Source organism: Fragaria vesca, unplaced genomic scaffold (assembly GCF_000184155.1).
Source record: "Fragaria vesca subsp. vesca unplaced genomic scaffold, FraVesHawaii_1.0 scf0513160_u, whole genome shotgun sequence".
In the NCBI taxonomy this organism is placed as follows: Eukaryota; Viridiplantae; Streptophyta; class Magnoliopsida; order Rosales; family Rosaceae; genus Fragaria; species Fragaria vesca.
The window spans coordinates 230277-245103 of record NW_004443448.1 but is presented as its reverse complement, the minus strand read 5'-3'; the positions used below and the strand labels follow the sequence as shown (position 1 = coordinate 245103).

The window sequence follows — 14827 nt, the reverse complement described above, 5'->3', positions numbered from 1 at the left end:
TTTCTGTTTAGTCGAGAATTACAATATACCTTAATTAGTGACATAGCACATATTGTAATTGAAACCAACGATTAAAATATAGACGATCATGAAAATTTCGATGGTTCGAAAAAATAAAATCTCGATGGATATATCGATTATTGATGTAAATTTTTCTAAATTTTATCTAAAAGTTGTATATTTAACTAAAAATATACTAAATATAAAATATCGGAAAGATATGAAAATTAGTATCAGTAATTGTAAAAAACATAAATTTTAAAGAAATATCAAAGATATTTTAGATATTTTACTCCTTGATTGAAACAGAGAAAAAGAAACCAAGAAAAATGTGAAGAAGTATCTCCTCCATACCAAAAACTGGTCAATCGTGCATGACAATAATATAGTAGTACAATCATACTGTGACTTTACCAAGCTCATAGATTGAGGGTTAAAGAAATGAGAGACAGTATCGAAATGTTTGAATGTGCCCCATAAACAAGTAGCTTAGTTTTTTAGGGCTTTGATGCATGTGTTAAATTGTTTATGAATGAATGAATAGGAAAAGAATGAACATAAGAGGGAGACGACAGCAGCATGCAAAGTATCGAAGACGCGACTAGAATATGGTATCGACGGCATTGGAAGTCTCGTGTTGGACTCACCGGCGGACTGGAAACTCCGGCACACGTGTGCTGCTGCTGCTCTTCTTGGACTTGATCATACTATGACATTAAGAACATGAATTATGAGTCTGAACAAGAACAAGGAAATTCAAAAGATGAAAACTATAGAAATGCTGAAGAATTATCACAACGTTCCGGCATGAATGTAAGCAGTACGTAGAGAATCCATGTCCACTCTAGGTTAATTCGATTAGAAATGCAGGAGTTTGCAATTGAGGGAGGAAGGAGGTTTGTTTTACACTCAAATTCTCGAGTTGGTTTGAGTTGATCCTATATGTTAAGTTGATTCAAATGCTAGTTCTAAACTAATACACGGAAAATTTTGCTATACAAATAGGCAAGACATAGCATGCATACTTGATTTCTAGACAAACTTTTTTCAAAATTCTCATGCTAGTTCTAAACTAATACATGAAAAATTTTCATACTTGATTTCTAGACAAACTTTCTTCTAAATTCTCAACCCACTACTCTTTTGTTAACACATGCAACCGCATCTTAGTTGTATGTATGTCATACGGTCATACCTATCTGCACCAAAGACAAACCCTAACACACAATTAAAACATATATGACCAAAGATGTCAAAATTCAAACCTGAACAATGTCTCGCATGTACTTGAATCTCTCTTGGCCAATATCATAATTCATAACGCAACATACCACTATATATCAAGCTTTGCTCGTAACATAATTTATCATGTTCAAGAATATATCTTTGAATTTTTAAATTGTTGTATTTACGGGATCTTTTACCAAATTTTACACTCAACTAATCCATGATATCACATGCTCAATACCATACTCATGCTGCCATGAACGAATAATTATGTAAACCAGCTGTTAATTAAGCTTCTTTTGCCGATTATTGCCACCACCTTCATTGCAGGTTTCAAGTAACTATATATATGATTGAGCATATCTACAAAGATTAACCAAATAATTAAAATTCTGGGAATGACCACAAAGACGACATTCTTGGAGGAAGCAAGCCATTTTACCCATATTGCAATGTGGGATTACATTTATACGACCAATTTATTTATTCCCTCTAACTATGTGTTCTTGACTCAGAATTAGAATTACTTTAGTAAAAGAACCCAAAAAAAAAAACACGAATCCCCTCAAATATGTGCAAATAAAGTATAATGGTTATATGAGTCTATAGTAGTAGTTTACGTACGAGACCTTTTTCAGAGAGTGATCCTAATCAAAACGGATATATTCATCGTGAAAGTTGATGTGGCCTCCCTTTGCTCTGACTGTCCGTACCACCGTCATCATTTCGGCATGTAAACTCCGGCCACCATTCCCCACCACCATTCTCCTACATGTATTCAATGTAAGCAACACATAAGTTCCCAGAAGACTATATATTGAAGCCACAAGTACTAATCAGCAATACATGGTAGGAAATTAAAATGGGTAGCAATTATTTGTCACGTAAGTCATTAAGTCGAATTAGATACTGACATCGAATAACCCCGAACAACCTCAATATTCATAACCTTGACGAAACCGTTTGGTGTTTATTCAACGACTTTATTATAAACTTTGTGCATGGCCTTTAGGATTCATTTCCATCTCAGTAAATGACCATAAATCACTTAGAGCATCTCCAACAGTTTCTTCATTTTCTTAAACTTCTCAATTTTGGGGAATATAGAGCTCTTTTTAGGTCCAACAGCTTCCCCATCCCATTCCCCAAAATGGGGATGAAGAAGAAAAAGAAGTCTTAATTCCCCAAATTTGCAGCAAAGCCTTCCTTCCCCAAAATTAAATTCTTCACGTACTCCAACAAATTTAAAACAACAATAAAATATTTGATTGAGTTAGTTTATTGTTACAATGAAATATATAATGTTTTTTTGTTATAATTCATGATGATATATTATATTTTATTGTTATATTAAATACCGAAATCTCCAAAATGGAGAAGCTGCTGGATTTTGATCATAATTTTTTTGGAGAATTTAACTTTTGCTTCCCCATTTTAGAGAAATTTTAGGGAAGCTGTTGGAGATGCTCTTATACACACAAGTCCGTGTCACAGTCAAGACATAGGTAATGCATCAGTGTGAGCGATGTTATACGTGGAATTGTCCTGAAACAACTTGGTGACCGTTTTCACCTATGTCAATTAGGGCCTCGTTTAGTTTGTAGAAAGTAACCAATAGAAAAAGAAAGTTGTTCATTTCATGTGTTTGGGAATACTGAAATAAATGAAATATTTTTCTAAAGATTGAGAAAATGCGAGAAAAAGTTGTTCATTCCAAAATTCATAAGAACCACTTTCTCATCTCATTTTCTTGTTTTTATTACTCACAATATATTATTTTATTATTTTAATTAACAATCTTTCGGATGATTTTTCTTTATGTTACCAAACATCGGAATGAAAAGTCATCGAGAAATGAATTTTCCTTCTCTTTCATTTCCTGTAGGAAAAACAAAAAAACTACTTTCCTTTCTGTGAATCAAACGAGGCCTAGAAACAATATTTGGTATCAAATTTGTAGAAATTTATGCTAGAATAGTGAAATTCAAACCAACACAAGTACCCTTTTAATTCGGCAATGAATTTGTGGAAGAACCAAGTACAAAGAGTATCTTTTTTTGGTAAATGACTGAGACAAGTGCAAAAGCACATATAGTAATTTAAAGAAAAAAAGAAAATTACACAGTAAAAGTATTAATGTCAAATAAGGTACGCAATACAGCAGAGCAATAATCACCCCTTCCGGTTTTGGTAAAAAAATCCCTTTCCTGTATGACTTGTACCCTTCAATCGCTCATGATCACACACTCCCCATTCCACGTGTACGGCCACCGCTCATTCTTATGCCAAATTACCCAATCACCCCTAAAAGGTTTTATCTTTACCGCTCACCACCTCCCCCAATGAACCAGGCTAATACGGTAATTTAAGAGAGAGGGCAAAAGATGCATTTTTAGGAGACTTTCAGTAGTGGAAAAGGAAAATAGAGCCAAAGCCAATCTGTGCTTTTTCTACTGTAGCTTCCGACCTAGAAACTCAGAGACCCATTTTTCAGAGAGAGAGAGAGCAAAGGTGTACTATTACTCGGGAAGATAAGCTGGATGGGATTTTGACCAACGCTGGAAGACCCAAGTGATAATACCCAGTGGTTTTATTACTGTTACTACTACTACTTCACCGGAAAACCACTCGTCACTTGTTCATCACCGTTTTTCTACTCATCTCCTCAGCTGGTTTTCCTGCTAAAACCTCAAACCCACATGGCTGAAACCGGTTTCGTCCGGTTTCAGGGTGGTCTGGACCCGGCAGCCGAGGAATTCAGGCCCAGAAACCCGAACCCGATACCCGTTTTTAGCCTCCCACCACCACCACCGCCTCTACTACCTCATCACCAAGTTTATTATCCCTACCCAGTACCGCCTCCTCCGCCACCACCACCACCGCCGATGAACGAAGTCGTGGCGGTGCCCTACGTACCGTCACCCGCGGCGTACGTTAGCGCGGTGACGGCGGTGCACTCCCCGATCCCGCCTCCGGCCGCGGCGCCGACTCGGGCGCTGCTGCTGAGGCCCGTGCCGTGTGACGTCAGCGAGGTGACGATTCGGAGGGAGCTGGAGGCGTTCGGGCAGGTGAGGTGGGTGCAGATGGAGCGGTCCTGCGACGGGATCGTGACTGTCCATTTCTACGATCTCAGGCATGCAGAGAAGGCCTTGGCCGAGATTCGAGAGCTGCACATGCAGCACCAGGCCCGCCTCCGTAGCTCCGGTCCTTACCGGAGCTCCACCGTGATCCTCAGTAGCGACGTCTGGCCCCACTTCGTGATTCCGGTCCACACGGCAATCCCCGACGGACACAACCAAGGCACCATCGTGATATTCAATCTCGACTCGGCCGTGACCACCAGCCGTGTCAAGCAAACGTTCCAAGCTTTTGGTACTATTTCCATTTCCTCCAAGTTTTCATGGCCCAATAGCTGCGTGGATTGTGTCACGTTTTGAGTGTGATTATGTTTTTTATTTATATTTATTTTTGGTTTTCAGGTGCTGTGAAGGAATTGAGAGAGACGCCGTCGAAGAAGCACCAGAAATTCGTGGAGTTTTTCGATGTGAGACACGCCGCGAGAGCTCTCCAGGAGATGAACGGGAAGGAATTTCACGGCAAACAGATTGTGATCGAGTTCAGTCGCCCCGGAGGCAACAGCTGGAAGAAGCTGAATTCTCTTACCAACACTGCTAACCTAGCGCCGCCTGAATTATATCTGCCTGAATTGCCTCAGACATTCTCCGGCCACTCTCGGTTCAGTGCAGGCTCGCCGCGAATGTATGGCTCGAGTGGGCCTAATTCGGGGTTTGGAAATGCTCATGTGGAGTCTCTTATGGCGGAGTTGAATTTGGGTGGAATTGAAGAAAGGGAGTCGGGTGACCACTCGAGAAGGGTTTCGACTAAGAAGCAAACCGGCCAGGGAATGGTAACAAGTCCAAGGCAGCTGCAGCCACCTCCGCCACCGCCACCTAGGAGTAGTAGGGGGAAGAGAGGCAAGCAACCCAAGAAATTTGATGCTCGTTTTCTGATCAAAGAAGATATCATGGTTGAATCCAGAAGCGATCCAAGAACCACCTTGATGATCAAGAACATACCCAACAAGTACAGGTGGGTTTTCTTCGCTCTCGACTTTTATTTTATGCATTGTTTTCTAGTAGAACTTTCATATTTGAATTTCATAATCTCTTGGGCTATGGCATTATCTACAGTCAGAAGCTGCTACTGAGCATGCTGGACAACCACTGCATTCATTGCAACGATCAGATTCTTCGCGACGGCGATGAAGACCAGCCTTTGTCGTCCTACGATTTCATTTATCTTCCAATCGATTTCAAGTAATTTTTTCCACTGATTTCTTTTCTGGTAATGTGTACATGAAATTATACATATAGTTCGAACACATTGATACAAATCTCATTCATGATTGTCTGTTCTTGTCGAAACAGTAACAAATGCAATGTAGGTTATGGGTTTGTGAACATGACAAGCCCAGAAGCAACATGGAGGCTTTACAAAGCCTTCCACCACCAGAATTGGGAGGTCTTTAACTCCAGAAAAATCTGTGAAGTCACCTACGCTAGAGTTCAGGCACGCATTAATTTTCTTCCTTAATTCCATTAATCAATGTGTTAATTTTTCTTATTTTCCCGAGTAATATTTTTTGTTTCCGAAAGGGTCGTAATTAAATAAATTTTTGGAAAACTAGAATGAGTTATTTATTTATTTTTATTTAATATTCTCAGGGACTGGAAGCGTTGAAGGAGCATTTCAAGAACTCGAAGTTCCCGAGTGAAATGGATCACTACTTGCCGGTGGTGTTTACGCCGCCGCGGGACGGCAAGCGTGTGACGGACCCACAACCCATCTTCGGCGTCCAACACAAGTCCGGCAGCAGCAACTCCTCCGCCATTAATCACCCCATTACTCTCCTCCTGCCTCAATCACATCAACACAACCATGACAACATGGATGAGTCGACAGAACACTGTAGCAGCCGAAACGGCGGCGAGATGAGTCTTAATGACGACGACGACGACGACGACCAAGACAGCTAAGCTCCCTCTTAGAAACTAGAGCTAGCCTACCCGACTCCTTTCATGTCAAGTCTGTCATTAGTTTGATGTGATGTGCTAGCTTACCTCATATAGACGATAGCTGTAGCTATTTAGCTTAAAAAGCTTGAAGCACCGAACCAGTTTACCAATGAAATCCTTTGCTATCTTCATAGCTTCTAGCCCTAAGCAAAGCCCTAATTTCTGTCACTCTCTCAGGTTAGCCAGACCACCATCATTTCAAATTTCCTGTCTTTTCTTTTTCGTTTAGTATTTCTATCTTGTATTTTTGGGCAAAAATGTAAGTTGTAGTGTTTCTACTTTGGTTAAGATGCTGGTATAGTAGTGCAGAGTGCTGTAATTTCTTCTGTCGGATGCATCTGAGTTTTTGTTGTTCTAAAACTTTACGTATTTTTATCGGCTGGAATTAGATTCATACACATGACATATGAAATACCCAAAATTGCAAAAGCGTTGGAACTAAAATAGACTGGAGAAAGATATTGACCAACGGTTTAACAGATGCACCATAAACCGAACTGGCAAGTTTCTTGTCACTCTATTTTCGATATCGTCGATTTGTAACTGCCATTTTGTTTAATCTTGCCCATCTCTTTGCTGTTACAGTATAGCATTGTCATTAACAAAGTCTTAATCAGATGATAGTCGTGTAAATTCTTGCTGTTACAGTATAGCATTGGCATTAACAAAGTCTTAATCTAATGATAGTTGTTTAAATCCTTTCAGCTAGAGACAGGATGAATGGGATTGTATATATATGAAAAATGCTGCATTTACTAGCACTCTTTTATGGTATACATTTACTGTTAATCCGATCTGTGTCATTTTTTATGTAGGTATATAAGGATTAAAATATTAGTATTGGTGTATCTATCGGTATTTTTAAAAAATGAGATATCAGATATATCCGGGATATCCGGGAAAAAATATCAAGATTTTAGAAAGAATTTTTTTTTCTGAAATATTTAAATGATTAGATTTATATATAAATACTACAAACATCAATTTCATCTACATCTAGAATGAGAATCTAGGTTGTTAATCAGACCAAGACATATGACTCATATAGTACGAATTGTAGTGTTGAATATGATAATCATATATTTATTTGGAATAGCCGACTGTTTCCCCTATAAGTGGATAATAAGGATGAATCCAACTAAATGACTGATCACTAATTTCTACGCATTGATTATAGCTATAAACATTGTAGTCATATTGATTGTTGTCTTCTTGGGATTCATTTGAGATTTCAGTCCCATTACCTAAACTGATAGACTCAAAACTTAACGCAACTGAAGCAACATCTTAATCATCCTGTAGTCCTCCCCCAATTCTCTCATACATGGTATCTTTTTGCGTTCCATACCTAGTACTTCTAAAGTTATGATCATGATCTTGGGAGGCATGATTGTAATTTTCTTCATATGGAAAATTGTTCAATCCTCCCACTGTAGAAGATTGTCCATATTCATTCAGATATACTCGAGGGAATTACTCATCTCTTGAATATTTGTTGGAACGTGATTTTTTTTATGCGAATTTTTTTACAGATATTTCTTTAATATATTGAAGATATATCATAAATATCATAAATGTTTCCTATATATCGGAGATACATTAGAAGATAAAATATTTACCCCTCTAAATATATCGATCTTTCAAAAAATGAAAATATCGGGAGATATATCAGATATATGGCAGAGATTTTAATCCTTGGGTATATCATTCTATGGTTTTATGTCTTGTGCTTAATTAGTTGCTATATATGGTTCTAATTTACATCTCAAAACGATTGAAGGGATGGATTGAGGAATCTAAACTGCTAAAGGATTCTTGATTTGATTCGTAACTATTTGCTAATATTCGAGTAATGTTCATCATTCCAAGATGGGTCTATGTGATGGATACGTATAATTCTGTAAAAACCATAAATTACCCCGTGAGTTTTGGGATAGCGTGTGTAATATTTCTCTTCCTGGGTTTCTGGTGTGGTCACAACGAAAATCATGAAATGTAGAAGGTACTATTTTGTTTGGATATTCAGATTTACCAGAGAGCGATGCAAGAAGAAATTGCAGAGGTTCATTTGGTTGTTTTGCTGTCTCTATATGTGCTTTCTCTCGATTAAGCTTTCTTTTGTCTCATCTTTTTGGTTAATTCAGGGTTTCAGACTTTCAGACCCGAAAACGTGAAAATTTCTTCTGGCTAGCTTGATCGTGGGGTCAAACTTGTAATACATGTACATGCATGCTATTAGCATGTAGCCGTTGTTGTCTTTTGCAACATGTACCAATTATTCTACCATATTGTGGACCTATACTTTCTTCAAATTTTTTCTTTTTAATACAAGAAAGAAAAAGGCTAAGAAATTCTTCTAAAAAAACAAAAAAACTTAAGAAGGAAACCACAAGAACAATCTTCGTCTAACTGATTCAAATGAAACGTCAAGAACATTGAAAGGAGAAGACAATCGAACTAAAGAAAAGGCTAGCCTGATCATGGCTGTGGTCCGGTACAAAATTCACTTCATAAAATGTGTGTCAAAATCAAATAAAGTGAAAGCGTTGAGTAGCATAATTATATATTCAACTGAAAGCTTGATTTTCTAAAGGAAAGTAAATCTTGTTGGGAAAACAATTGTTGAATCAAGATGATTTAGAAGAGCGGAGCTTGGACCATCTCTTCGATAGCCATAGCTTCAGCTTAGCAGCACAGTACCATTAAAGATAAACTGAACCTAAATAAATAATAAATTTGTGAATGAGAACTAAATATATAGAAAATCATGTTGCTATTGAATTAATGTATTGATACATCAACAAATAAAACAAAGAATATAAAGAAAAAGAGGCTCGCTCCGTCTTCTCCGGAGTTTGAGAAAACCGAAACCTAGGGTTTCGTGTATGAGGGCGGCAGTGACCTAGGGTTCCACTTGCGCGTGGTGGTCAAGCGGCGTCTAGGCGTTGTGATTTTGAGAGAGACTAGAGCAATTTGTGCTCTAGGTTGTCTAGCGTCTAGTCGTGGTTTGCGTCTTCGAGTGGTTTTGTGAAGAAGGGGAAGGCGCTGCTTTAGAGTCGGTCTATCAACGAAAGCGACAAGGTCCCCTGGTCCCGCTCTAATCTCCAACGAAGGCTTTCACCGTCAGTAACGACGCACGCGACGGAGGTAAAAGGTGGGTTAGAGATCTGGATTTTGAGTTGAGTAGAGGTGGCGACGGGCTGGTTCGCTCTCGCCATCAGTCTCAGTTTTCAGAGAATGTTTTTGGGCAGAGGTAGAAGCAAAGCCTTGTGAAGCGGTTTGCGGCGCTGATCTCAGTTCGGAGGAGTACCCAGCGCCACCTGACAAGGATGGCGTTGTCAGGAAGACCATCAGATTAACCGGCGATTATAGGCTCCAACAAACATCCACCTCCGGTCAGGTTTGCTGGGTTTGCAAAGAGAGAGGGCTAGGTCCTTAGGCCTAGGCTCTGCTGGGCTAGAACTATGTGGCCTGGGGGGTTCTAGGCCTTTAGACTACCCTTGGCTCTCTTTCTTCTCAAGTGGACTGGGCTTGTTTCTGGACCTTCGTGGGAGTGACACCTCCACCATATAGCTGTTCCACTAGTTTGTTTAAATGAAACGTACATCAATGGGTCTTAGGCGTCAAATTTTTTTGCGTTAGGGTTGTATAAGTTTAGAGGTTATTTTTCATTCGTTTTTTTAGTCGATTAAATGTCCACCTTTTTGTTTTTTTTCAATTCTTAGTGTACTATTGTATCTGAGTAGTCCTCAGATTACTCATGTATTGATCGTTATGGAGTTATTCCAATTTCTAAAAAAAATGTAATTGATATATCAAGTACGTGAACTTAGTTTAGTATAATACTAGATTAATTAGTTTGATAATTGAAGGAATATAGTAGTATCAAATTAATTTGACAATGCGCGGAGCTAGACTACTTTTGAGTCCAGCTAATCTACTTATTTATATATCGGTACATCTATGTGTTTTTATGCCAAATCTTGCTTTGAGACAGCAAGTTCTCAAGGGTTTCATTTGTATTTCGATGAAGATCATATACCATGTCATTATCATACAGTTCGAGAAGATTAGGTATACATTTGGTAATTGGTAAGCTTGTCTAACATCATTTTCCGTTTGAACAATTCAGTAATTCTTACACATGCCGTAATGCATTTGGTCGTATTTCGTATTTAAAGATACGTATTTCACTTGAGTTTTTTGTTACTGTAAAACTTGGAAAAGAAGATATGAATCCCTGGAAATGAAGCCGGAAATGAATATCACCATCTAGCTAGCTCGGTATAGGTTCATCATCACAAGTCGTTGATGAGATGTAAACTAGCTAGCCCTGCAACTCGATCGTTTCAATATGAGAATGCAAGTTATCCTTCTCTTCTCGCTCGTAGTGTGTGTATCACAAGATTAGTTTACAACACGAAATCGAAAGCAATGATGAAGAACCTATGCGCCATCTCTGGTAACCTAATCTGGGATTGATAGAGAAGGCCACGTGAACTTTCAGAGGTATAAGAATCCCATGCCACCTGGGAAGTAAACCGACGTGTCTATACATGTGGCTGTGTTAATTTAGAGACTTTGACCTTCATCCGTACCTCTTGCCCAGCCAGGCCAGGGTTCGCAGTTCAGTACTCTAGGGCTCAGTGCATGCTGCAGAACAAGAAGAAGAACCAGAGAGATAGAGAGAGCCCCAATATGCCCAGCTGGTTCATCACGTCCGTGTCTATAAATGTCTTATTTTTTAAGAGAGGGGCACCCCTTGAACCGCCGGACCATGACCTTCTCTGTCGTCGTCCACTAAGCTTTTAGAGATGGTTGACGGGTCTCTGAGATTTGCAGGTGCCCATTTGAATGCCCATGTCTTATACATGTGGGGCTGCTCCTCTCTCTCTCTCTCTCTTTAGTCCCTCTTCTTTGTCTGACTCTCCCTTCGCTTTATGCTCTTTTATCTGACGCTCTGGGGATTTGACACGTGGTCCACTGATGTTCCCCACTTCCCCGACGACCAGAATCCAGATCCAGGCCATTTTCTGGTATGCCGGAATATTACTTACCTCGTATTGGTTATTCATTGCCGCTGCGTTTGTACATACAGTGAGTTATTGACTTTACTGGTTTACTAGTCAACAACTTAAAAAACAGATATTCTATCCTGCATTGTGCGGTTTAGGACACGTTAAACATTTTCAGTAAATAACGTGTATCTACACATGTATGATGCGTAGATGGTCAAAATTAGAAACTTAATAGATGTATATTGTGTGTGAATACTTACATTTGATGAGTATATGATAACTCTTTTGATTTTCTGTCTTTTTTCTGAGTATGGTTACAATTGTTGAATGATATTGCGAAGATTCTTCAATGCACCAAGGTACAAGTGAACTAACTGTCATTATCCAATCACAACCCTTCATTTTATCTAGTCATCAAAATGGAACAAACAAATATACTAACTCCGTTAAACTGATTCAAACCTAAAAAGAATTTCTTGTTACCGGAAAAAGAGGTCGGTCCGAGTCGCCGGTACTCCCGCTGCCTTGTGGAGGACTGTTGCTCCCATCGCCTTTGGAAAACGAAAGGTCGACCCTTGTTTTGGATGCGACGGTTGTCGAAAGATGAGCTCTGGCGGCCATGATTCGATCTCAATCTAGTGGCGGGTTTGGAAAGGCAATGGAACTATGGAAGCAATGCAAACCCAAGAAATGAAAATTGGGGAATGTGAAGTTCAAAGAGAAGGAAGAAGGATCTGTAGGTATGTTCGAACAACAAGCAAAGATTAAAGATGGCATCATGCATGAAGAGTATATGATGGGTCATGTATTAGAATGATAATATGATGAGATATAAAGCATATTGGTCTGGTTGGGTGAGATAGAATTAGTTGATTGATGGAGAATGGTAAGGAGATGAGAGAGCATAATCAAAGATTGAAGATCTGGTCTTTCACGACCTGCCAACAATTATGGGAAAAATTGAAATTGAATGTGAGACTTGGATTTTGTGTCTTTTGACTAACCACAGACCAGTTAATTTTAACGGTGTACGTGATTGATACATGACTGGTTCAAGTACACCATGATGCATTGAATCCGTTCCGACTTTCTAGTTTTCTACCTGAAGTTGAATAGTATTTTATTTTCCCAACTACGGTGTTACAGTTACCAATGGTAATTTCTGAAAGCTTTTGAGAGAAATGAGTTTAGTACTTTAGTTAATGGCTTGCTTGGATATTTGTCTTGTTAATTGTGGTTTGAGTTTGTGATCAAGCTTAATTGGTCAAAGATTTTGGCTGCCCAGCAGGCCACCATGGTCTAATGGAAACTGTGGCATGCGTGCAGAGGAGTGAAGTCCTTTTGAGCTGATCAAGATCACAGCCTCACAGGCTTTGGCGTCTTCTTAATCTAATCGATTTTGTTTTTGCAAACCCAATGAAAATCTACTTAACCAAGGATTAGAGGCTTACATAATATATTTGGTGCGAGGGAAAGGCACTTGTACGGCTGCTCTGTCTTTGTTTAGGATGACTATACAGGAGGCGTTTGGCAACTAGGATAGGCATGAAGGTTGGATAATTAATGGATTTGATTAGGATAAGATTGGATTTATTTTAATCAAATCAGATGTTTGGTACAAGATAATTGATAAGCAGAACAATCAGATGTGTTCGTCCTCCGCCTTCAACTCCAATCAAATGGAAATTCCTCAAATTCTCGATACCTCCGAGAACCAAAATCACTCGATCTAAATCTAATCAACAATGGCTGCAAGGGGCACTTCTCCCACGGATTCCTAACCTTAAGCATCAACGAGACCCTACAAATCTGGAAGCAAAACAGGTTCTCTAGAAACCCGACTCCATGCTCACCGTCTCCGGCCACCGGGCAACCTCCGTCCCCATCGTTAACTCCATCACCAGCCCAAACGACACCATCTATGACTCCTACGACTTTCAAACCCTCCTAGGCCACCAATTCAAAGTTTCCCGGCTCGCCGGCGATGACCTTGGCCGCCAATTCAAAGTTTCCCGGTCGCCGTCGTTGTGGTCACCGGCGTCGAGTTACTGGCTTTCCGTCATTCATCAGCTTTGCCATTCAACATAACTCGTTTTATGTTCGATGACGTGTTTGATAGAAATCCTGTAAGATATGTTTATACTTTATATAGCTATTCACATGTTCACCGAGTCCGATCACTGAGAAAACAAAACAATTTAACTTTAAAATAATACTTCATATCTTTTGATTTATATCATTGACCATAATTTTTTTAGTCATCTTGGTTACCATGTGAACACCACTGTATGTTTATATCCCCACCTTTCCAGCAAGATTTGTAATCCTACTCTGACAAGATTTGAAATCCTATCCTAGAGTAAATCTAAATTCCCAAACACCAGTATAGATATATTTCTGTCCTATCCAGCTACATATGAGGGAAAACAAACATGACCTATGTGTGTGAACCGAAATATCATCTTAAAAGAAAAGGTTGTAAATTATTGTATGCAACGGCATACAAGTATACAATGCAATCTTAGTTATTCATATATAACAATTTCATATTTGGGGATCACCATGTATATGTGTTAGGTCTTATATTCTTAACAATTCACATATATTTGTAGAGATACGTCGTGTAGTGAAGTATTTATGTGAATTATCGTTTTATTAGAAAAAAGATAAAGAATGTAAATAGTATAGGTTCCTGAAGACAGAGAAGCCAGGCCCAAAAGCATAGCCTATAAGGAGGGGAAAGAAGCCCAAAAGTCCAAAAGAGCAGGCAAACACTAAAAACTGGGACCTTGATGAACGACCTGCCATTGAACTGTTGAAGAACATGTCTTTTGGAACTTGAAACTGTCTCTGGAAACTAGGGATATGATCATATGAGGCAAAAGTTCCACAAAAATGCTTCCTTAATCCAAAAAAAAAAAAAAATAAAAGATGCTGTTTTTAGGTTAATCATTGAGGCCCTTTTTACCCAATTACAGAGAGCTGAAAAGGGCCAAAGCTTGCAACTCCCAACCTGATCAGTAAGTTAATCTTGGTTGCAGCAGTACTTTTAACCTTTGTACTATATTCACCTTATTCTTTAACCCTTTGCTGTCTGGAGAGGCATCATTTGTTTTCACTTTCTGTTTATGTTTTTTGATTCGTTAGGGTAAAACTATTATGCAGATTAACTCTTAGACACAATACAGAGTTGAAAATGTTGGTATGTGAACCTTGCTTTTGCTAGGATGGCAGTTGCCTTTTGTATCTCTTATGTTGTTTGCAGTCCTAGGATCATTTGAGTTTCTATTAGGACATCTAGGCTTATAAGAGGGCTTTGCTTTCGGTTCTGAGATGGGCTAGGCCTATTCTCTCATAGACCCATGTGAGGGTCAGCTTTTGAGAAGAAGAGGGGGAGACTTCCCACAACCGTTGTGGGATTGCAATTCTCAAGACGGTTACGTCTAATCATGGCTGCTTTTTGCATGCCTATTAAAAACTAGTTTCTCCTTCCACTCCTCCGTCTTC

The 14827-nt window shown here is 39.1% G+C and overlaps 1 protein-coding gene across 1 annotated transcript; it reads left to right on the top strand.

Moving 5' to 3' along the window:
• The first annotated feature begins 3926 nt into the window (after window positions 1-3926).
• LOC101310285 lies at window positions 3927-6263 on the top strand. The gene is made up of 5 exons (XM_004310115.1): window positions 3927-4599; window positions 4707-5316; window positions 5418-5543; window positions 5655-5796; window positions 5952-6263. The coding sequence occupies exons 1-5, from the start codon at window positions 3927-3929 to the stop codon at window positions 6261-6263; spliced, it is 1863 nt and encodes a 620-aa protein (XP_004310163.1).
• Window positions 6264-14827: the final 8564 nt, after the last annotated feature.

Bases quoted from the DNA above. Each gene is read 5' to 3' on its own strand.
- LOC101310285 (XM_004310115.1), top strand. From the start codon at position 3,927: ATGGCTGAAACCGGTTTCGTCCGGTTTCAGGGTGGTCTGGACCCGGCA. The intron at 5,317-5,417 runs GTGGGTTTTCTT...CATTATCTACAG, and splicing joins AACATACCCAACAAGTACAG to TCAGAAGCTGCTACTGAGCA. The intron at 5,797-5,951 runs GCACGCATTAAT...TAATATTCTCAG, and splicing joins TCACCTACGCTAGAGTTCAG to GGACTGGAAGCGTTGAAGGA.